We start from the raw sequence: 22,467 nt of genomic DNA, 5'->3' as shown, positions 1-22,467 counted from the left end.
AAAGACATGTTTCCCAATGTTTCTGGGCACGTCGACAACAAAGAGGGGGAGAGCTCCCCTTCTTTAATAAATGTTGATTGACAGTTCTCTGCTGCTGAGTGTGGTCATATGGTGCCCAGTACTGACTGGCTCTGTCTGAAATAATAGACCATGTGGTTTCAAAGCCTAACTTAAATGTTCTGCATTTGATTATTGGCAAGAGACAGAATGTAAATGGAATGTCTGTCAGGTTTCCATGTTTTCCTCTGCAGCTTGAAAGCTTCAGCTAAAAATTCTCTACCCTATCTGCATCATCTATATTTTTATGAGTCACATAATCTAAATTCGAACATTTCAATTTTCTCCACTATTTTAGGATCCCCAATGTATAAAAAAGCTGTGGTGGCAAGTGCTACTTATAATTCATATACATGACATGAATTCCCCAATATAGTTCTTTTCAGTTTCTATAAAAGTTACCAATTCCTAAAATGCCTGTTTTTTAAAGAAGCTATGTATTTATCTGATTCTCACATTTTCCTATTAGTTTTAGTATCTAACTTTCCTATATTAATAATAGATGTCAATATCTAGCACCAATGGGTTCTAGATGCCAGTAGAAGCCAATGGATTTTAAAAATTCAACCAAATTTGCTCTCTGCAATTAAAATACAATTAACACTTTTTTTCTAAAAGGATTTTTTAAATTTTCAATTGCAACTTACATTCAATATTATCTTGTATTAGTTTCAGCTATACAGCATAGTGGTTATATATATACTTGATAAAGTACATACAGTCATACACTTTACAAAGTGGTTCCTTTGATATTTCTAGTGCTCACCCAGCACCATACATAGTTATTACAATATTATTAACTATATTACCTAAGCCATATTTTATAGATGTACGTGTATATCTCAGAGTAATTTAAACATATAGAATATACTTTTGTTTTCATTTATGTGAAGAAACATTCAAATCTTTTGGCAAATGGCTGCAATGTCTCTCATGAACTCTTCCCACCAGGTGCAAGGAACCATCTTCCCGGCTCCCAATTTCGATCCCATAATGGATGCCCAAATGCTAGGGGGAGCACTCCAAGGATTTGGTAAGCCTGATCATTTCTATCACCTTTGATAATAATTTTTTTTTCGCTTTACCTTCTTCTAGACTGAAATATGGGTTTAAATAGCTGATGTCTAAGACAATCATTTTTTCAAAAGCTGGGCAAAAAACTAGAAGAAGAAGAAAAATAATAGAACAAGACAATAATGGCAAACATACTTGCCTGTCTCTCAATTGCAAACCTGATCTTGACATGTTTTTGCCTTAAATCCTTCTATGTCTCATCACTCACTACTAAATGAAATCCTAAATCAAAAAAACCTTAACCTAGGATAAAACATCCTTCTTTGCCCTTGTTTGTTTCCTAGCCTGTTTCTTTTGCTGCTTCTGTTTCCAGCTAAATCAAACATCCCTGCTATCTCCTCGATCTGTTTTTCCACATCTTTGTAAACTGGCCCAATAGTCCCCGCCCTCCCTCCCCGCACCCCCCCCCCGCCGCCCCAGACTGCTGTTCTGTTGTTTACTTTGTATCCAAATTCTCTTCCTCTGAGATTCCCCTGAAATGAGTCTTCCTCTTTAAATGCTGCTTTGGGAACTTCAAACACAACCAGATATATGGAACCCTGGGCATCCTGCTTCTGTACTTTTGTGTTACTGGTCTCACTGTACTTGTTCTTTTTTGTCTCCCTTGCCGACTAGTCTGTCAGCTCCCAGAGTGCTGAGTGTGGCGTGCAGGTGTTTAATAAACGGATGCAAAATGAATGAAACTGGAGTGTAGAAAAGGGATATATGAAGAAGGGAGGAAAATGTGTTGGTTTTTTTTTAAAACAGATTTAATCTTTCAGATATGATATGGAACTGTTAAACATCTACATATTTTGTTAAGTAAGAGCTACTTTAAGAAGACTTCTGGTGAGCATGAAGATAAACGTTGGCAACATAAAGAAAACGTTAGCATAAAACATGCAAAGCCTTTCATAAGAAAGCAAGCTCTTAACTTCAAAGACAAGGTCACCTTTATGAGAACTTGATTCACTTTGTGTTTTATTCATTAGCAGAACCCACAGGAAAACAATAAAGGACTTTAAATGTGCTCTATAAAGTTGACTTTAGGAGTTTGCAAAGCTGTCATACCTTTTAAAATATCAATAATCACTAGAAAAAATACAAAGACAAGATAACAAAAAGTTATGGATGAACGTTTTATTCAGGAGAGTAATTTTTGCTTTAAAACTGTAAATCAGAGCAATCTATTCACTGGATAAAATTTTCTTTGCTCCAGTTTTCATTTTCCTGCCACTGTAATTTTAGGGACAACATACAGATTCGTTTTAACCATTGTAATTTTTTGTTTGTCAGTGTTTTAGACTGAAGATATTGAGGCAGTTTTAGTTTTGACTGTGGTGCCCACTCTAGCTTGCCAGAGCACAGGCACAGCTCAAAATGCTGAAAACCGTATCCATCCTAACGGCTCCGGCCAAGTGCAGCTGAGAAAGACAATCACTAACGTTTTCCTTGATGACTGTGATGTTTTTCCAGCTTTACTAAGATACAATAGATATATAACATTATATACGTTTAAAATGTACAATGTGATGATTTGATATACCTACATGTTACAAAATGATTAACACAATAAAGTGTTACACTTCAATGCACAGGTACGTCTTCTCTTTTGTATTTCAATAATCACTTCACATAAGTACCATTTTTTGTTATGGTGAGACATTTAGATTTACTCTCTTAGCAACGTTCAAGTAAGCAATACAGACATACTGTTGGCTAAGGTCACCATTCTGTGCATTTGCACCCTATAACTCGTTCCTCTGTAACTGGAAGTCTGCACCCTTTGACCACATCTCCCATTTCCCCCACCCTCCAACAACTGAACATTTCTATGAGTTCAGCTTTTTTAGATTTTACATATAAGTGATACTACATTTGTCTTACTCTGACTCATTGCAATTAGCATAATGCTTTCATCCATGTTGTACAAAGGGCAGGATTTTCTTCTTTTTTATAACTGAATAATACCTCACCATATACATATGTATAAATCACATTTTCTTTATGCATTTACCTGTACATGAACACCTAGATGATTTCCATATCTTGGCTATTGTGAATATTGCTACAAGGAGCACAGGGGTGTTATACTGCTACAAGATAGGGATTTCATTTCATTTAGATAAATACCTAGAAGTAGGATCGCTATATCATATGGTGGTTCCAATTCTACTTTTAAAGAAACCTTTCTACTGTCTTCCATACTGGCTGTACCGACTTACAGTCCCAACAACAGTGCACAATGATTCCCTTTTTACCTCTCTCATCTTTTCGGTAACAGCTGGGCTCACAAGTGTGAGGTGATATCTCCTGCTTTTTATTTGCATTTCCATGATGAGCGCCAATGTTGAGCACCATTTCATGCACTTTTTGGCTATATGTATGTATTTTCTGGGAAAATGCCTATTCAGGTTTTTTGCCCATTTTTGGTCTAATTATTTGTATTTTGCTATTGAGTTGTATGACAGGCTTATATATTTTAGATATTGTCTTAACAGATATGTGGTTTGCAAGCACTGTATTCTAATTTGAGGTTATTTTTTTTGGTTTTGATTATTGAAATACAAAGGAGAAGACTTACTGACCTGTGCATGAGACTGTGTAGAATGTGCTAAAGGAATATGCATGTTACAAAGCTTGGAAAAGCAGATAAATTTGTGAGTTCATGAGATGATAACTGATAGGAACAATAAAAAGTGTCATGGTCAGCTCTCTTTTGAATGTAGTGCTGGCTGGATTGCATGTTCCAAAAGATGATACAGCATGAAAACTGTTAAACTTCAAGTCCTGCAGATCAGGAAGGTGCAGAAGGATACCTCCTTAAGGTAATCTTTAGAAACACCACCTAAGTTTTATACAGGAAAAGCATATGTGGAAAAGAGGATTTTTCAATGCTGATGAGACTATTTTACAAGGACAAAAATATATAATGTAACTAGCATTTCTGCTAACAAAAATGTTGTGACCACAAGGTCATAAAAACCTAAGCCTATATTGTCCCCAGGAGCAATACATTTACTAATCCAATGCTCATGGTGACTTTGCAGAAAATGATCACAAATAACAGGAATCAACTGTACATCATAAAAGTTTATAATTTGCTACAGTTCCTTGTGCCAGGCTTTTCTGTTAAAGCAGAAAATAAGAATTATCTAAAGATTCCTGTCCAAATGCAATTAGGCAAGAAAGAGAAAAACATACAATGATTTTAAAGAAGAAATCAAAATTCATATTATTTACAGAGATTATTATATATCTCAAAATCCAAGGGAATCAATTTAAACGTTATTAAAAATTCTGCATTCAATAATTTTCTGAATATAAGGTAAACATAAATTTCAATGTCATTTATTTATTTAAGCAACTATGTGTTAAGAAACAAAATAAAAATATGATTTGAAATATCAGTAGAAAGGAAAAATAGATAGCTTTAACAAAATTAAGTTTCTTTTCATTTTCAAAAATTCTACAGATCTTTACTAAGTCATTTAGGAAAGAAAAACAAATAATTCGGCAGGTACATCATGTTAGTGATGGAAAGACAACCCTTATTAATTGATTCCTAAGTTTATCATTCCTTTAATTAAAATTTTTAACAAAGTTCTTAAGAATTAAAAGTTATTAATAAAGTACTTTTAATAAGGTCCATTTAATAAAGTTCTTCTGAAATATCTCTGGAAGGATAAATGAGCAAGAATTGGTATGAACGCTTTGAAAAATAAAGAGTAATTCAGAGAGGTAGCTTGTGGATCAATTAAGTGGATAACCACGACAGTGTAACAACAAAAAACAAATAATAATTACTTAGATGTGATGACAGTAAAAATAACAATGGATATAACTGGAAATTCTTCCATTTACTATTTAAAATATGTTAATTTTGGCATACCCATTATCTAACAGACTCCTCTAGAACTCCTAAGGTCCTTCAAGTCCAGCATTTTCCCCAGACTAGTCCCACGGCACCATGTTGCTCTAGGCCTCTGCACTGGAAGCTGCCTTTTTAATCACAAATCATCCAGTTGGGGTCTTTGGAGCTGATTCTATGCCTCCCTTCCTCCATTTTACAGCCTTCAGACCATTTCTCTCCCCTACAGAAAACACCCTGCTGTTCCTTTCCTCACTGGCACAGTCAGTACCTGACTCAGCTTTCCCGTGAGCCTACGCCAACCAGGATGGCTTTCATTTTCCAGGAAGATGATTTGCTCAACATCCTAGCCTTTCAATTCACTTTTTTTCTCATCCCCATTAAATGCCTCCTTTCATCAAAGAAAATTTGTACCACAAAGAACAGAACAGGCAAGGAAGACTTTATTCAATTCTGTTGCAGTAGGGGTGAGATTTTTTTGTTTTTAATTGAGATGAGAGATTGAGCTCAAGCCCTTTGAAACAAAACACAAGAGAGTATTTAAGCCTGGGGTGAGCTAGAGCAAAGTACTGGGGGGGACACCGGGGTTTGAGGTGTTGGTCAATGTGATGAGGCCATCTGTATCTGTTAATTGGTATTTATGTTAGGTTTCTACCCTTCAGCAGAGACTAGGAGACAGGGAGACCTTTCTTGACAGCTATCTTTTACAGAGATAGATCCCAAGTTTTTAAGAAAGACATTTCTGAGTTGTAAAACTGACAAGTGCTTGGGAGAAGATGTACATCTCAAAAGGGTACAAAGAGAATTTACAATGGCAGGTTTTCTAAAACAAAAGCTCTCAGAAAAGGGAGATCAAAGGTGTATGGTCATGAAGACACCCAAATTTTAGTCAAGCTAAGGAAAATGTTAAGGTCTTGCTCATGCTCTACTATGACTATAATTACAGCTCAATTTATTTAAACTAGTTGTGCATTCACGTGTGATGTCAGTTCAGTGAGCTGCTATATGAACACCAAACACCTCCTAGCCCACAATCGAGCCTTTATTACAAGACGGACCATGTTTCATGCAAATCATGGAAGAGTCACCCCACCCCTCAGAAGGGTACACACCCCTTACACTTTTATAATTTCCTTCTCTATTTCTCTTTCTTCTTCCGGGGGTTCTTTTTTGTCTTAATATATTTGTGTCTTAATGTATATTCATTACCAGTCACAACTCTTCAACCGTAAAACGAGAAAGATAATGTGCCCGATAAAACACTAATCAGCTTGCAGGGCACAGAAGCCTTTTCCTGTGGGGAAGGAGAGGTGGTTGAAGAAGGATTACGTTTCTACTTACCTGCATTTTTTATTCAAATAGAAAATCTGCAGTAATAGCACCAAAACAAGAGACAGAAGAACCTTGGCTTCATCAAGGGTTGCTCTGGGACCTCCCATCCTAGTTGAAATTGCTCCTTGCTTTGAAGTACCATCAGGGACGAAGCTTGCACATTGGTTTCAGTTCTTAGATAATGGATTCTCCTTCACTACAAAGCAGTGACTTCACTAATCTTCGATTATTATTCTTTTCCAGGCTGTGACAAAGACATGCTGATCAACATTCTAACTCAACGCTGTAACTCACAAAGGCTGATGATTGCAGAAGCATACCAGAGCATGTATGGCCGGGTAAGGTCTCTTCATCTTGGCTGTACTTTTAGGGCAAACGCCTGAGAAATGACAACACTCTCAGAGCGCAGGTACTGTTCTTCCTTTCAGCTCACGGAGGACAAAGATTTCAGGTGTCACAGTGTATGTGTCAGAAACAGTTCCTATGTCTCTAGTTTGCTTCAAGGAATACAAGAAAGATACATCATCAAATGTATCCAAATGTGAGCTATGTTCACACCCACAGTGAGTTCACCAGTCTTTTCTTAAAAATAATTCAGCTTCATAAAATGAAAGTTCTGCTAGCCTGACCTAGTTGGTCCAATTAGGCTATAAATGTCACACCAGGAATACGCGTGTCAAGCTTTAGGGAAGGCATAGGAAGAACTAATAATGATCACAAGGTCAAAAAGCAAGATCTTTTCCTGCAATTTTCCACAGGTCCTCACCTAACTCTCAACCAAAGTGAATTTGCTACTAGTTCCTCCCTTAACAGCATGCAGTTATAGAGACTATTAAAAAAGAATGGCAGTTAAAAATAGTTTAAGGCAATAAAACTCTCCATAGTGTTTTAAAGTAATCACATTCTAATTTCAAGCAGGTACCATTAAAGATTGCTTTCTTTTGTTATACATTTAAAACACGGATTCGGAATAAAAACTCTTCAGGCCAAAAGGGCCTGAAATATCCATTACTCTGTCAACTGAGCATTGTCAGTGAGACACTATCATAAAACTTGTCTCTATAGAGTTAGTCCATATAAATTTACCTCCAGTAGAAAACTCAGTCTTTGAACTATCATACATAAAATAAAGGATAGCCTTCTGTTTTAGAATGAATTAATAATCCAAAAAGCCAGGACTACCAGTGAAATTAGTTGAATTAGGCCATAGAAAGAAACCAATTATGATTTTTTAACCCAGGTAAAACTGTTATCTTAACGTATGTTCCTATCACACAGGTGCTAGTTTTCTTTTGAAAAAAATAAAAATTACAAACCGTACAGGTTGAAGCATTAGCAATCTAATATTATTTTAATATGCATACGGATATGAGAGGTCACTTTCAAGTGACTTTGATTAACCCAAAGATTACCATACACCTTTGCTTTTAATACATCAGGAAAATTAGGTTAAAGCACTACTTTATTAATCTCTACAATATTACATTACAGCAGATTAAAATGATCAAAAAATGAGGTACTCACTCAAGGAATGTAAAAGCCATGAAACATTTACACTGTAGTGGAGCACCTTCACTGCATGTCCGAGGTCTCAGAGTTTGTTAAATTCTCACTTCTGCTGAATAATCCATGCCATGTGGGAAAGCGTGGCTACTACCCTGAACTGTACCAACTGGAAGACAGGAAATCGTGCTGCCCCTTTGCCCCTGAAATACCCTTGTCATGAAATCAGTTATCATGTCTTGCAAATTACTTTTCCTCTCACATTTCTCTCTTTCTCCCGAACTTACACAGACTTGATTTAGACCTTCATCATTTGGGGATCACACTAGTGGCTAGGAAGTAGCCACTTTTAGCAAGTAGCTAGGGGTTTCTTCCCACTCTGGCCTATCCACACTGTAGCCAGAATGATTCCAAATCTAAATTTATACTTCCCACTTTAATCCCAAATCTTTACCTTATTTCTAACAAATATCCACATGTCCATGGAATAAACCCAAATGCCTGCCCAGGGCACACAGAGCCTTGCCTGCTTAGTGTCTGCTCTCAGTCTTCAGCTCTCTCCCTTGTCTCCACACCCCCTTGAGGCCAGCCAATAGGAATACTTGTAGTTCTACAGACTAGCCACTCCCACTCTTTCCCCTTCAGTCACGGTGTTTCCCCTGGCTTCAATGGCCTGATTCTCCACCCTACATTCTGCACACCTACTCATCTTCCCAGGCACTGAACCGTTTTCCTCGCACTACTACTCCCCCAAAAGAGTAGAAGAGACTCATGCTGCTACTGCATCATTTATGTAACTTCCCCTTGGTACCCAGTGACACACTCTGAGCTTTTTATATCTGTTTCCATGTGTCAGAGTCTAAATCCTTGAAAGCTGGAATGCATCTTGTTCATCCCTGGAGTTCAGCACAAATGGTCGGTCTCACGTGCCAAGATCGCTTAATTAATGTTTGTTGAGTGACAATGTGAAGGCGTAGCTCATTGTACCTCCTCCAGTAATATGCAATAAGATTGGGGCCAGAATGCTCCCCGTGCTCCTGGGAACCCTCACCTGGCACACTCACTCTCTGCTCTGGGCTGGGGCTTCCTGCTAGGCTCCCAGAGCTCCCGCTACCCTGCCCTGCCCTTGCCACACGGGGTCGTGTCAGGTTCCTGCTCTCCCTTGCTGACTGGACTGTAAGCTTCTGTGTTATTTGCTGCAGAGCTCAGTCCAGGGTCTGTCCCCGAAGAAGCACTTTACTTGTGGAATAAGAAAATCTGAGGAATTAAGTTCTGCCTGTGCTTTTTTACTTAAAAAAAAAAGGACAACACTCCTTTATTAGCCACTTTGTAGTTAAAATGAATATTCATAAATTGCTTAAAGTTCTTCTCCCTTGTTCTAGCAGCGCCCAGGTTAACCTACCCAACTTCCCCTGCTGCTCACTTTCAGAATCCCTTCTTCTGTTTCACCAAGGGGCGTCGTCCGGTAACCCCCTTTCCCTGGCAAGAGTTTGTAGATTTCCTGTATCGTAATCATTGATACCTTTATTTTTTATTAACAAGGGTAATCCAAATTTGACACTTATTTTCTTAGCTACAGAGTCAAGTGCAATTCTAGGCCTGCTCCATAAACACTCATTATTTAATATTTAACACCAGTGAAGAAGACTGCCGATTCCATCCACAACTTTGCCTCAGCCAGAGCAGAAACCGATCCCTAGACTCAACTGAAAAGCCCTTTGGAAGGCCTCTGACTGACGTATTTATCAATATCATTAATGAGGTCACTCTGATCCTCCACACCAAAGAAAGTGCTATTCTATCGACAGCACGGCGAAAGCAAGGGAACAATGAGCCTCTGAGGCTGGGGAGAGAGCCTGTCCGTGCCTGATAATGAAGGAGCTCAAATTCAGCAGTGAAGCCGTTTGTTTTCCCACTTTTCGTTTAAAAAGGAATGATCAGCTCTGAAATATCCTGGCACCTGGACTTCATTAACCCTGTGGTGTTGGTTGTGTAATTCAGTGAGGAGACTGACTTGCCCCAAATCACACAAAGTGAGAACCTGCACCAAGGTTATCTGACTCTTAATCGGGTCTGCCACAGCTTCTCAATAAGGCCTGTTGTTCCTGACTGAATAAACACCAGACTTAACAAGGGCAGATGTCTGTACTGCCGATTGCCTCATATCCTTCAAAGCTCTACCCAATGTCAGCTACTCGGGAGGGCCTGATCTGATTCCCCTTTTTAAATTGTCACCACCCACCCCAAAGCCTATACTAGTCCTCCACATCTGTGTCACCTGCTCTTTTGCTTTTCTCTATACTTTACGCCTTCTAACATATTACATAACTTACTTGCATGTTATAATTAATGCTTAGTTTGCCACCCTCCTCTGGAACACTGAGAAAAAGAACCGTTCTTTCGTACACTAATGTGTCCCCAGAATTTACAACAGGGCAGACATGTAACTGGCAGCACAGATTGAAATGTGCCCCCTCAAAGTTTAGATGTTAGAGCCGGAACCCCCACTGTGCCTGTTTGGAAAAGGGTCTTTAAAGGGGTGATTAGGGTTAAATGAGGTCATAAGGGTGGGGTCATAATTCAATAAGATGGGTGTCCTTTTAAGAAGAGCACAAGGGACCAGAGGGACACACACAAAGGAAAGGCCCTGGAGGACACAAGGTGGCCAGCCGCAAGCCAGGAAATGAGGCCTCACCGGAAACCAACATGAGGTACCTCAATCTTGACCTTCCAGACGCTACCACACAGCCTGTGGTATTGTGTGACGGCAGCCGGAGCAGACTAGTACAGTTGCTACTCAGTAAGAAGTTGTGATTGTACGAAGAGTTCAAGTGTACTTCACATCCATCTTGTTCTCATAATTTCTTCTTCCATCTCCTCTTATCTTCATGGTCAAAAATACTGATCTTGAAGTATCGATATCCCTAGGAAGTGCTGGCTAGAAAATTAATGTATCTACTTTAGAAGTAGAATTACCATGTCACTAGTACTGGTAATAGGTTTGTATCTTTTCTATCCTCACTTTTAGTTTGGAAGTGATGGGGCACGTGTAGTTTTATCCTCAAAAGCTGAATTATATTACACATTTTATCACAGATCAATTTTATAAGCATGAACTAAACAATTTAAAATAGTACAACTACCTTACCTTTCAAATATATCATGGGTTAAATATACTGCTTCTGGTGAGACTGGGAACTTAACCATCAAAAAAACCCCGCTTATTTTTCAAAAAGGTTTTCTATAGAATCAAAGGTTTACAGGTCTAGTAAACCCCCTGTGAATCTTTGTTAAATCCTGAACAATTATTTCTCTTTGAAATAACATATATAATCTCTGACAGGGAGGGAGGAGGAGGGTGGGAAGAAAAGAGGGAGAAAGAAAATTTGATACTGCTCAAGCCAGACTGCATTAGGCTTTAAAACACTATTTAAAGCAGTTCTGCAAATTTACACTCCCACGTGCTACATAATGATTCTCATTTCCTTTAAATTCTCATAAAACTTCTTAGGTTTTGGCCATTCTTATGGATGTAAATGGAATCTCACTATGGCTTTAACTTGCATTTTCCCTAATAACATGTAACGTTGAGCACCTTTTCACAGGTTTCTTTTACATTCTGGTTCCCACTTCTTTTAAGTTAACTCTTCATATTCTTCGTGCATTTTTTGTTCATCAACCAGCAATTTATTTATTGGTTTGTAGTTTTTTATATAAACTGAACCTTAGTCACATCTTGTATATATAGACTGAAAATACTTTCTTTGAGCATATATGGATTTGTTTCACACTATGTTGTCAATCTTGTGTCAAGAAATGTGAAGAGTATGAGACAATAGTATGTTTAACAAGATAACAAGCAAACCAGCCAAGATGACGCAGACACTAGAGAACCCAGAAGACTCCTGAGTCAAAGACAAAAATATTCACAGTAATAGTGGTAGCCAGACTACCAGCATTTTTGCACCAGTCCCCCAAGTCTCAATCCCACAGGTCAATGCAAAGATGTCCAGATAACACCTACGCATGCAGCTGTTACACTGCTGAAGAAAAACCATGAGTTTAGAAACTTGAATCACTTCTAATGGGCAGAATACATAGGGAGACACCAGCTCTACCCCCAGTGCTATTCACTACACAAACATCCTTGGGAAGGCAATACAGAACCAAGGGCTGTCCGTGGCTCCCACTGCAGAGTATTCAGAAACACGAAAACCATAGAAAATTGTCTTTCAACAATATCACCCCTCATTTCTATGCCACTTTCACTATTGACATTTTTTTTTTCTGAGTACACCAATCCTTAAGCCACTTCTATGACTCTGACCAACAAAAGCTGAGACCACATCCATCAACTTGTCTCACGCAGCATTTAATTATCAAAGGACTCCGAGAAGCAGGCGGAGGTCAATTGGCAGCATTGATCCCCACCATGCCCCCATGGGAGCCTGGGCCCAATGAGCTGAACAAATCCCATAAATCATCAGGGCCTATCTTAAAAAAACTGAGTGACTTTCTCTTTAGGTTTCAGTAATGACCTTTCCACTTGGTTTGAAGTTTTCATCTAGATACAGCAGGATGTATTAGCAGTGGCACAGACTTTACCTTGGCCTGCAAAGAGGAAGTCCAGGGCCAGTCTATCATCCATACCAATTTGGCCAGCGAATTGAGGCTATCCTGAAAACCTGCTAGGTCCAAAGTGGTGTGAGTAGACATTCCCTCCCCACAGGCCAAGGTTGTGTTTACTGTACCACTGGGAAAGTGTCATTATTCTAGTAGTTGTAACTTTGCCATTTTTCCTATTATTTCCAAGTCACACTCAGAACTCTCTTTTGGAATGGTGAGGTGCAAAAGGGAGAAAGGCATTTTAATAAAACTTCAAGAAAGTCATTATGTCCCCACACAATCGGTGTATTCACCCAAGTAGTCATTATCTTTATGATCTAGAATTACCAGTGTCCAGAGATAACCCAAGTGGCTGAACTAAAACTGTTTGAAGTCCTATGCCCACTTTCGGTTACACTGCCACCCACAGAACACACCAACCAGTACACCCTGAGGTTGACAAGTTAGAACAGAAAGAATCATCATGCCCAGGAATGGTTAGGGAAGAGTCCCAAATTTTCAAAATATGTCTACATAACTAAAGGAAAACTGTTTCTCTCTACATTTACACAAATTCAGCACTTTACTTCTGACACCAACTGTGTGGAATTCTTCTCCTCAAATCAAACAATTGTGATACTAACTACCCAGAGTTACCATAGACCTCACAGGTGAAGGGGTCCCTCTCACAAAACTGCATCCCACTGCAGATGCCAAACGGAAGTCCCAGACTGCTGCCTGTACTTCTGACTGACTGACTGTAAAACAGGGGTTTCCACAACCCTCTCCAGGGGTTTGGGAATGTGCTAGAATGGCTCACAGAACTCAGGAAAGTGTTCGCCATCACTGGTTTATGATGGAGGATACAACGCAGGAAGAACTAAGTGGAAGAGATGGACAGGGCCAAGCATGTGGGAGAGGGTGCAGAGCTTTCACGTCATCTGCAGGCATGCCACCTTCCAGGCACCTTGATGTGTTCACCAACCTGGAAGCACCTCATGCCTCTTAAGTCAGAGTTCTTATGAAGCTTCATTACATAGGCATGATTGATGAACTAACTCATCGGTCACTGGTGAGTAAGTCAGTTCTCTCCTTCCTAAAGAACAGGGGTAGGGCTGAGCGTTCCTATGGCAATCAGTCCCCTTCCTCTCATTGGCATAAACTCAGGTATGGTTGAAAGGGACATATTATAAACAACATAAGATGCTACTCTCATTCCTATCACTCAGAAAACTACAAGGTTTCGGGAGCTCTGTTTCCAGAACTGGGATGAAGACCAAATATACATAGTTGATAATTATATCACAATAACTCTCCACCTTCATCATCATCATTAGTCAGTGGGGACAACTGCATTCAGGAACAAATGACACAAAGCTATGTACACCAGAAGAGCAGTCAGAAATTTTAGTGAGTCGATCAATTATCACCATCACCAGAAGCCTATGAATGGTGGTGGCATGGAAGATTCATCAAATATCTTGACTATCAATCTATTGTTTAGTGGCTTCTGTAGTAAAAATTGTACAGGATAGGACTACAAATAGTCTGGAATGCTAAATATATGGCACAAATTCATTTCGAGGACCATAATGGTGTGTCCAGGGTCGGCTGATTGGAGAGGACTAGTAGCATTGTAACTTGAAAAAGCACCAATAGTTGAGAGTCAACTAGTAGCCCTAAGAGGGGATCAAAGACTGATGAAGGCCATCTGAAAGGGCTGTGCAGGAGCAATGACCTTTGAACTTTGACTGCCTTCACCATGAATAAAGCAAGGCAACCTCTGATTGCAGTCACAAAGCTGACAAGCAGTGGTAACCTTGGCATCAGACACATAGAATATTTTATGCGTGCCCAGACTATAATGATGCACGTGTTTGATGTGCACTGTGATGACGGATCAAGGGAGCAATGGTATACTCTGGCCACGGCAGGCCTGATCAGCAACTGGGTGCCAGGTGGTATCATCAGGGAATAAGCCCTTACAGGGACATCTGTAAGAATGACACAAAAATTCCTACCAGTAGCCACAGTATGTTTCCACAGATTACAGCCTCAAAGAAACCCCCTTTGCATATGAAATCTGTACTCTTCCGAGCATTAAAACAAACAGATATGTCTAACAGCCCGAGACTGGGTAAAAAGATAAAAAAAATATCAAGGGGAGCACTGGCCAGAACTGTGAGAACAGCCTCGATTTCTGCCCATAGAACAAAAATCATCCATTCTTGGTTCTACAAAGCTGTTACTAAGTTGAATGGCCACAGCAGCCCAGTGGACACCATCTGGTCTCAGTGTTTTCTGAGCCACCAGTGAACCAGGTCAAGGCATGTAGGGCAACTGATTAAAGTCTCCACTGATTCAACAGCTTGTTTCAAGCCCAAAGCGGGGGCTAAAGGCTTTCTTAAAAAAATGATACTGCCATTTTTTCCTGTCAAGCCATGGTGCTCCTGGGGCCAGAATAGCTGTCTCCTTTAGTGTGCCATGCCCATTTCACAAGTGAGACCATTTCTTCCCCTGTTGCTAGTCACTGAGTCCCAGCTGTCCCACCAAAATGGGATTATCACTCACAAGCCTCCACAGATCAGGCATTTGGTTTCTAAAAGAGTTCAGTAGTAAAGCAACAGCTGATTCTCAAAAGTGATGTACCTGGAAGTCATATGAGGAAGGTAAGAAGTTTGAAACACTGACAGGAACTTCTGGGAAGCTTCTTCCTCTCGCCAGAGGTTCCCATCATCAAAGCATGTGTCATACAGACTTGTAACAGAGAGTGAGCACTGGGGTTACAGGGCCTTCTCATACGTAGCTAAAGGTAGAAGCACTTCCCTGTATGTGGCTCTTTTCCTACCAAGAGCGTCCCCTTTGGTACTTATAAGCACTCGCACTCATAGGAGAAACAAGTAAAAGATCAACATCAACTATATTCAACAACAGAAACTATTAGATTAGGACAGTGACTCTGCCAAAGGGCCCCAATCACAGGCTCCTTTAGCTTCCCTTCTTCCACTGCAAACCTTGCTCACAGCCATCATTTGAATCTAAGTATTCCCCAAATTCAACCAGTGGGTCCACACAGAAGGGTGACTTGGAAGCTGTATTCAGCAATTTCATTTTTTAAAAAAATTTGAGTTCTTCCACTCCTGAGTGTCCCTCTGCATAGTCAGACAAGTGTGAATGGCCTTTAGTCCACAGTGGGACAGGAAGACCTTGGCCCCATTCCTATTAACTCCCAGCAGAGGCTGGGGTAGAAGGAAGGGACAGACTTGAGGGGAGAGTAAAGATCAGTATCAACAAGCAAGATACTTCTTTTCTGGGTGTTTGCTGGGCGCGTCTCAGTCAAATGAACTTTGATGGTTTGGGCCTACACTAAGTCCCATATCAGGTACAAGTGCATCACTGCAGACACCATATGTATGTTTCAGCTATGTATGCTCTCGATTCAGTGGCCACAGACGGGAAACTGATTTGGAGTTGGCTCACACTCGGGACGTTTTTTAAAAAATAAATTTGTCTTTGAAATGGACTCTGTAGCATTTGCTGCTCCATCTTCAAAATGGCATCTCTTCAATTTAAGCCTGGCATTAGCATAAAGGCTAGGGGTATTTTCTAGGCAGCAAATTATCATTATTGAATATTGTTTTATCCTAGCTTGTTTTATACTCCCCCAAACAATCATTATTTTGCTGTTTATAAGTTAATGCTTCTGTAGTTTCATTTATAATTTCCATTTTCTTTGTCCATTTTTCTTCTGATGTCCAACTCCATGTTTCTGAGTTTAATGTCATCTTTCAAAAGAACATTTCTTCAGTTTCTTCTTCTCCAGAAATAATAGATAATGGTTATACTATTTAGGTCTTTTCTTTAAGAATATCGTCATTTTTTTCTTCATTGGTGAATATTAATTTAGATGGCTACAGAACTCTAGGCTACATTCTAGTTATTTATCCTTAGGTCTTTGCAGATAATTTTTTTCCTGATCTCTTTTGATGCTTTTATCTCTTCTCATTAAAAGTTTCCCTTTCTGGGTTACCTATTATTCTCTGGTTGCTTTTAAGGTACTTTCCTTATCTTTGGTATTCTACAACTTCACTGCATTAGTCAACATGTTTGTGTACTTTTATCTAAACAGCTCAGGTTTCACGTGTTATACTGTACTTGAAATAGCATCACTCTGGAATTGTCTACATTCTCTCCTTATATAAATCCTACTTGACAAAAGTTTGTTCTTGCCATTCAGTCTTCCAAGTCTCTTAACCTTATGTTCATACGACCTTTTTCTTGTCTGTCTCTGTGCAATTCTGGTCTTTTTTTTTTCAGACAGTTTCCCAATTTACTAATTCCACATTTAGCTGCATATTACCTACTCTTTAAAATATACTGTATTTTTTAGTTATAGAAGTTTTAATTTCTAGAATTTCATCTGCTTTCTTTTCAAATCTATTTTTTTCGGAGTGTTCTTTCAGGTTGTTATTGTCTCAAATTCATGGGTTTTGAACTCTGCTGTTTATAAAGTCCATCCCTCTGGAAATTGATTCTAACTGCGTATTACATTCTTACTGTGGGAACTGTTAAAGTGTAGCTTGCCTTCTTCAGTGAGGGTCTTTTTTTCTCCTGGAAAGTCAGAGAATTTCCCTAGATTTATTTTGCATTTGCTTTTTCTTGGTGTCCCAAAAGAATCACCAGCTCAAGACTAACTTTCATGATGATACCCCTTCATGGACATCCCAGTTCATATGAAAATTCAAGCCCAAGAGAGAGAGGTCTATTATTTCGAATTCTCAGGAAAAAATATTCTTCAATTTAAAACCCAGACAACAAGAGATGAGCTTTCTGCCCACCTCCCAATGTGAATGGCCCGGACTGTCAATCTGCAGGTGGGCATCCGTGCATGGGGTGGGGGGGACTGACTGAAGTTGTACACAAATTGTCTGCTGTGCAGTGAACTGGGCCCCTTCCCGCCCATGTTGTTCAAGAATCAACTGTATTTGTCCCCTAGTTTCCCCTTTTATACTGGCCCCATAAACGTTCTCCAGTCCTCACATAATGTCTCACACTGGGTTTTGACACCTAAAATAAATAGTTCCCACACCGCCCTCTACTTTCCCCCAGACACCTGCAAGGTCATCGCCAAGGTGAGCTCCCGTGCTTGTCCTCTGGTTTCCATCTGTCTCCTAGTTTTCACACCAGGGGTTTCTCTTTCTTCTGAGATCAACTATGCTTTCAAAGGAATGTTTGTTATATTTTTTTGTTTGGAGGGGGAAAGTTTTAGCTTTTCATATACTGATTCTCCAAAAGTCTGAAGTATTATCAGTATTGTCAGACAAAAAATTAACAATGCCAATTTCCCTTGGAAAGTGAATCAGCAAATGAACTGAAAACATCCCCATAGTGAAGCTGTTCAGAAGATATGACTGTTACAAATGTTTCTGTAATATAAAATTGTGCAAGTACTTACACAATAAATATTGGGGTAGGTGGAATTAAAACAAATTCTTAGTTACACTTTATACAGGCCTACATCACCGAGTGTTGAAATAGCAGGTATTATTTTTTCATGATAATAGGAAAAAACATGTAAGTTGAAAGCATATAAAACTATGAAACTGTTCCCCCGAGCATATCCAGACAGGCACAATGTTAGTCATCCTCCTACTTCTTGCCCTTGGTTAAACATAATTAGATAAAGGAAAGAGGAACAAGGAAGAAAGTGCCATTTTACTTTTAGTGTAAATGGAGCGGTCAGAGGAGGTGTGATGGGGTAATCTGCAGTTTCATCAGCTCAACTTGAAAAGCAAGGACTCATTAGCTTCGTGAGAGGCCAAGCTGCCATGCCCACAGAGTCCTTCCAGGCGAGTCTTCAGCAGACAAGAAAGCAGAGGCAGTCAGCTGGGGAAAGTCTCACTCCCAAGTTGCCTCTGTAAAGTTATTTGTATAACTTCAAGTGAGAATTCAAGACTCTAATTAGAGAGCCTACTTGAAGGCTCCTCTTTGTACTTGCAAAGTTTAGCTATTTAAACATAATATTCAATATTTATCTTCCCAACTGAAAGTAATATCTCCTTCTTGATGTCCTGATAATACCATACGATTTTCACTGCTGTAGCACTTAGCACTTTTTGCCCTGTAGGAAAATGTCAATTTCCTTGTTTCTGCACCCTCCACTAAATAAAACTGCTTGTTTCTCTTTGAGCAGACCAGAATGACTTCATACAAATAATGGTTGGATTACAGGCAGTCCTCATTCATTCATTTTATACTGATTTTGTAAGTGCTTACTGTGTGTTAAGACACAGTTCTGTGGACTGTGAAGGAGCCATGAATAAAACAGTTCAAAAGCCCTGCCAATGATGGAGCTTACATTCTACCCGGGTGAAACAGATTAAAAAAAAAAAGCTGGGCCAAGATGGAGGCATAAGTAGACACAATGTGCCTCCTCCCACAACCAAAAGAAGGTCAGCAACAATTTAAAACCAAAACAAAACAACCACAACTGACAGAAAATTGAACTGTATGGAAGTCCGACAGCCAAGGAGTTAAAGATGATACATTCATCCAGACCAGTAGGAGGGGCGGAGATAGGCAGCTGGAATGAGAGGACTCAGGGCAAAGCGGCGGTGGAGGACCAGGTCTCACATTCACGTGCAGATAACCGGGAGGAAAAACTGGGGAGCTGGATGGACTGCACAACCCAGGGCCCCAGTGCAGGGGAAATAAAGCCTCAAACCTCTGATTGAAAACACCTGTGGGGGTTGAGGTGCCAGTGGGAGAAACTCCCAGCCTCACAGGAGAGCTTGTTGGAGAGACCAACAGGGTCCTAGAATATACACAAGCCAGCCCACCCAGGAATCAGCACCAGAAGGGCCCAATTTGCTTGTGGGAATTGGGGAAAGTGGCTGAAATCCAGAAGGGAGTGGAGCAAGCGCCATTGCTCCCTCTCGGACCCCTTCCATGCATACTGTGTCACAATGCAGCGAATGAATTGCCCTACCTTATGAACACCTAGGGCTCTGCCCCTCACTATGTAACAGGTATGTCAAAACAACAAAAAAAAATGGCCCAAATGAAGGAACAGATCAAAGCTCCAGAAAAAATACAACTAAGCGACGAAGAGATAGCCAATCTATCAGATGCACAGTTCAAAACACTGGTAATCAGGATGCTCACAGAATTGGTTGGATTGGGTCACAAATTAGATGAAAAAAATGAAGGCTATGCTAAGTGAAATAAAGGAAAATGTACATGGAACCAACAGTGATGGGAAGGAAACTGGGACTCAAATCAACAGTGTGGACCAGAAAGAAGAAAGAAACATCCAACCAGAAAAGAATGAAGAAACAAGAATTCAAAAAAATGAGGAGGGGCTTAGGAACTCCAGGATATCTTTAAGTGTTCCAACAAGTGAATTATAGGAGTACCAGAAGGAGAAGAGCAAGAGCAAGAAATTGAAAACTTATTTGAACAAATAGTGAAAGAGAACTTCCCCAATCTGGCAAAGGAAATAGACTTTCAGCAAATCCAGGAAGCTCAGAGAGTCCCAAAGAACTTGAACCCAAGGAGGAACACACCAAGGCACATCATAATTACATTACCCAAGATTAAAAATAAGAAGAGAACCTTAGAAGCAGCAAGAGAAAAAAGACAGTTACCTATAAAGGAGTTCCCATCAGACTGTCAGCTGATTTCTCAAAAAAGACCTTGCAGGCAAGAAGGGGCTGGAAAGAAGTATTCTGAGTCATGAAAGGCAAGGACCTACATCCCAGATTGCTCTATCCAGGAAAGCTTTCATTTAGAATGGAAGGGCAGAAAAAGTGCTTTTCAGATAAGGTCAAGTTAAAGGAGTTCATCATCACCAAGCCCTTATTACATGAAATGTTAAAGGGATTTATCTAAGAAAAAGAAGATAAAAACATGAACAGTAAAATGACAGCAAACTCACAGTTATTAACAACCACACCTAAAACAAAAGCAAAAGCAAACTAAACAACTAGAACAGGAACAGAACCACAGAAATGGAGATCACATGAAGGGTTATCAATGGGAGAGGGAGAGAGGGGGAAAAGGTACAGAGAATAAGTAGCACAAAGGGAAGGTAGAAAATAGATAGGGGGAGGATAAGAACACTACAGGAAATGTAGAAGCCAAAGAACATATATGCAGGACCCATGGACGTGAACTAAGGGGGGGATGTGGGTGGGAGGGGGTGTGAAGGGTGGAGGGGAGTGCAGGGGGGGAAATGGGACAACTGTAATAGCATAATCAATAAAATATATTTAAAAAAAAGAATTCGGAGACAAAGGAGAAAAGCAGACAAAAAAAGCTAGTAAAATGTGTCATGTTAGAAGGTAATAAATGCTTTAAGGAATAATAAGACACCTGGTGAGAAATACAAGAAGTGTTAGGGGACCAGGTATGATTTTAAGCAGTGTGGCCAAGGCAGGCTTCATGAAGTAGGCAGGGAATATCTAGAGAAAGAACATTCAAAGATGAGGGAAGGACAAAAGCAAAGACCCTGGGCTGGGAGCTGACCTGCTATTCCAGGATCAGTAAGAAGCCTGCCATGGGTGGAGTACAGAAATCAGGAGCTCAGAGGAGAGTCGTGGGGCCTGAGGGCAGAGAAGTGACCAAGAACACGTCATGAACCTTGTGAACCATTGTGAGGACTTTGACGTGTGCAAGGACCAAACACCTGGCATGTCTGCTTTATCCTGAGATCAACTACCCAACAATAGTTGCGGTTCACCCTGGAGTTTAGAGTAGGAAAGGGCATTCTGAGCAGAGGCGTGGCTGATCTGATTTTGTATTTTTACAGGATCACACTGTCAGCTGTGCTGATGGGAGACAGAAGGGTACAAGCATACAAGCACAGAAGGGAGACTAATTTGGAGGCTACTACTTTCATATAGAAGAGAGGGCAATGCTACCACGTTATATAGGTGGTGTCCTGGAGAAGGGGTTGTAGCAATAAAAGTAGTAAAAAATCATCTGTTTCTGGATGTATTTGTAAGTTAGAGACAATAAAATTTACGAGCAATTGGGTACTGTAAAAGTTGTGATAAATTGAATAAACTTTCGAGGTGGAGAGACTGAGACAAGCAGAGATAGACAGAGTGGAGAGACGGGGAGATTATCTAGTATTTGCCATTTTTGATCTGCAGTAAACTACTTAATATTTTTTGGAGGAAAAAATAGACATTGTTGAGTGCCTAATATGTGCCAGAAAATATTTTGAAATTTCACTCAAGTTAAATATGTTTATACTTAGATCAAGGCTCTGAGGTAGGTTCTATTTTTAATTCACTTCACAGATAGGGAAGCAGATGCAAAGAGGTTAAGTAGCCTCAATAGGCTACTTAGTGCAAGTTCACAGTTAGTACTTTGCACAGCCAGGACTCAAAACTAAACAATCTGCCTCCAGAATCGGTACTCTCTAATGGCATTAGATGATATCTGATACCATTTCTTTCACTGAAATGATATAAATTCATTGCAATCTTTTATAAAATCTGTGTGCTGTATAGCCCTGCATACACGCACTCCTATACACCTCAAAAACAAAACAAAGACATACCAGCTCCATCTAGTGGCGTTACTTATCTCAGTCTACAGTGGAATGTGTACAGAGGTGTTCAGTATTAACATGCAAAGTAGATGAAGATATTATAAATGTTTGAGAGGGACAGTGATTAAAAAAAAAAGGTGACTAAAGAGTAGATAAAAGACATTTGCAATGCCAACGCCATCTTCAGTTTGAACATTTCCTCTAACCTTTAAATAGAATCAGTAAATTAAGGGTTTTCTCTTTCTACTTTCTTTCATTATTTCACTTGTTTATACATTTATTTATATGATATATATACATATACATACTTTATACTCTGTAAATTTTGCATATACACCACTATGCTAGAGCTAAGTGATAAGTTTAGGAAAAATTATGAGAAACCCACATCTTGATAGACTTTGTGGGAAAATAAATGCAAATAATATGGCCATTAAAATCTAGTGTAAAAAATGGGAAGACAGAGCTGCACTCACAAAGAAATAAT

The 22,467-nt window shown here is 39.6% G+C and overlaps 1 protein-coding gene across 1 annotated transcript in view; it reads left to right on the top strand.

Annotated features, from left to right (window-relative positions):
- Positions 1-22,467, top strand: part of ANXA10 (annexin A10) — a 68,431-nt gene that overhangs the window by 23,720 nt on the left and 22,244 nt on the right. Inside the window, exons 2-3 of the mRNA XM_045831384.1 lie at positions 1,009-1,090; positions 6,557-6,651. Coding sequence (XP_045687340.1) covers positions 1,009-1,090; positions 6,557-6,651 — 177 coding nt within the window. The remainder of the gene's footprint in view (positions 1-1,008; positions 1,091-6,556; positions 6,652-22,467) is intronic.

This window comes from Phyllostomus hastatus, unplaced genomic scaffold (genome assembly GCF_019186645.2).
Source record: "Phyllostomus hastatus isolate PE091 unplaced genomic scaffold, TTU_PhHast_1.1 phas_contig_159, whole genome shotgun sequence".
Taxonomy (NCBI): domain Eukaryota; kingdom Metazoa; phylum Chordata; class Mammalia; order Chiroptera; family Phyllostomidae; genus Phyllostomus; species Phyllostomus hastatus.
The sequence above is the reverse complement of the archived record's forward strand: the minus strand, read 5'-3'. Positions and strand labels throughout refer to the sequence as shown.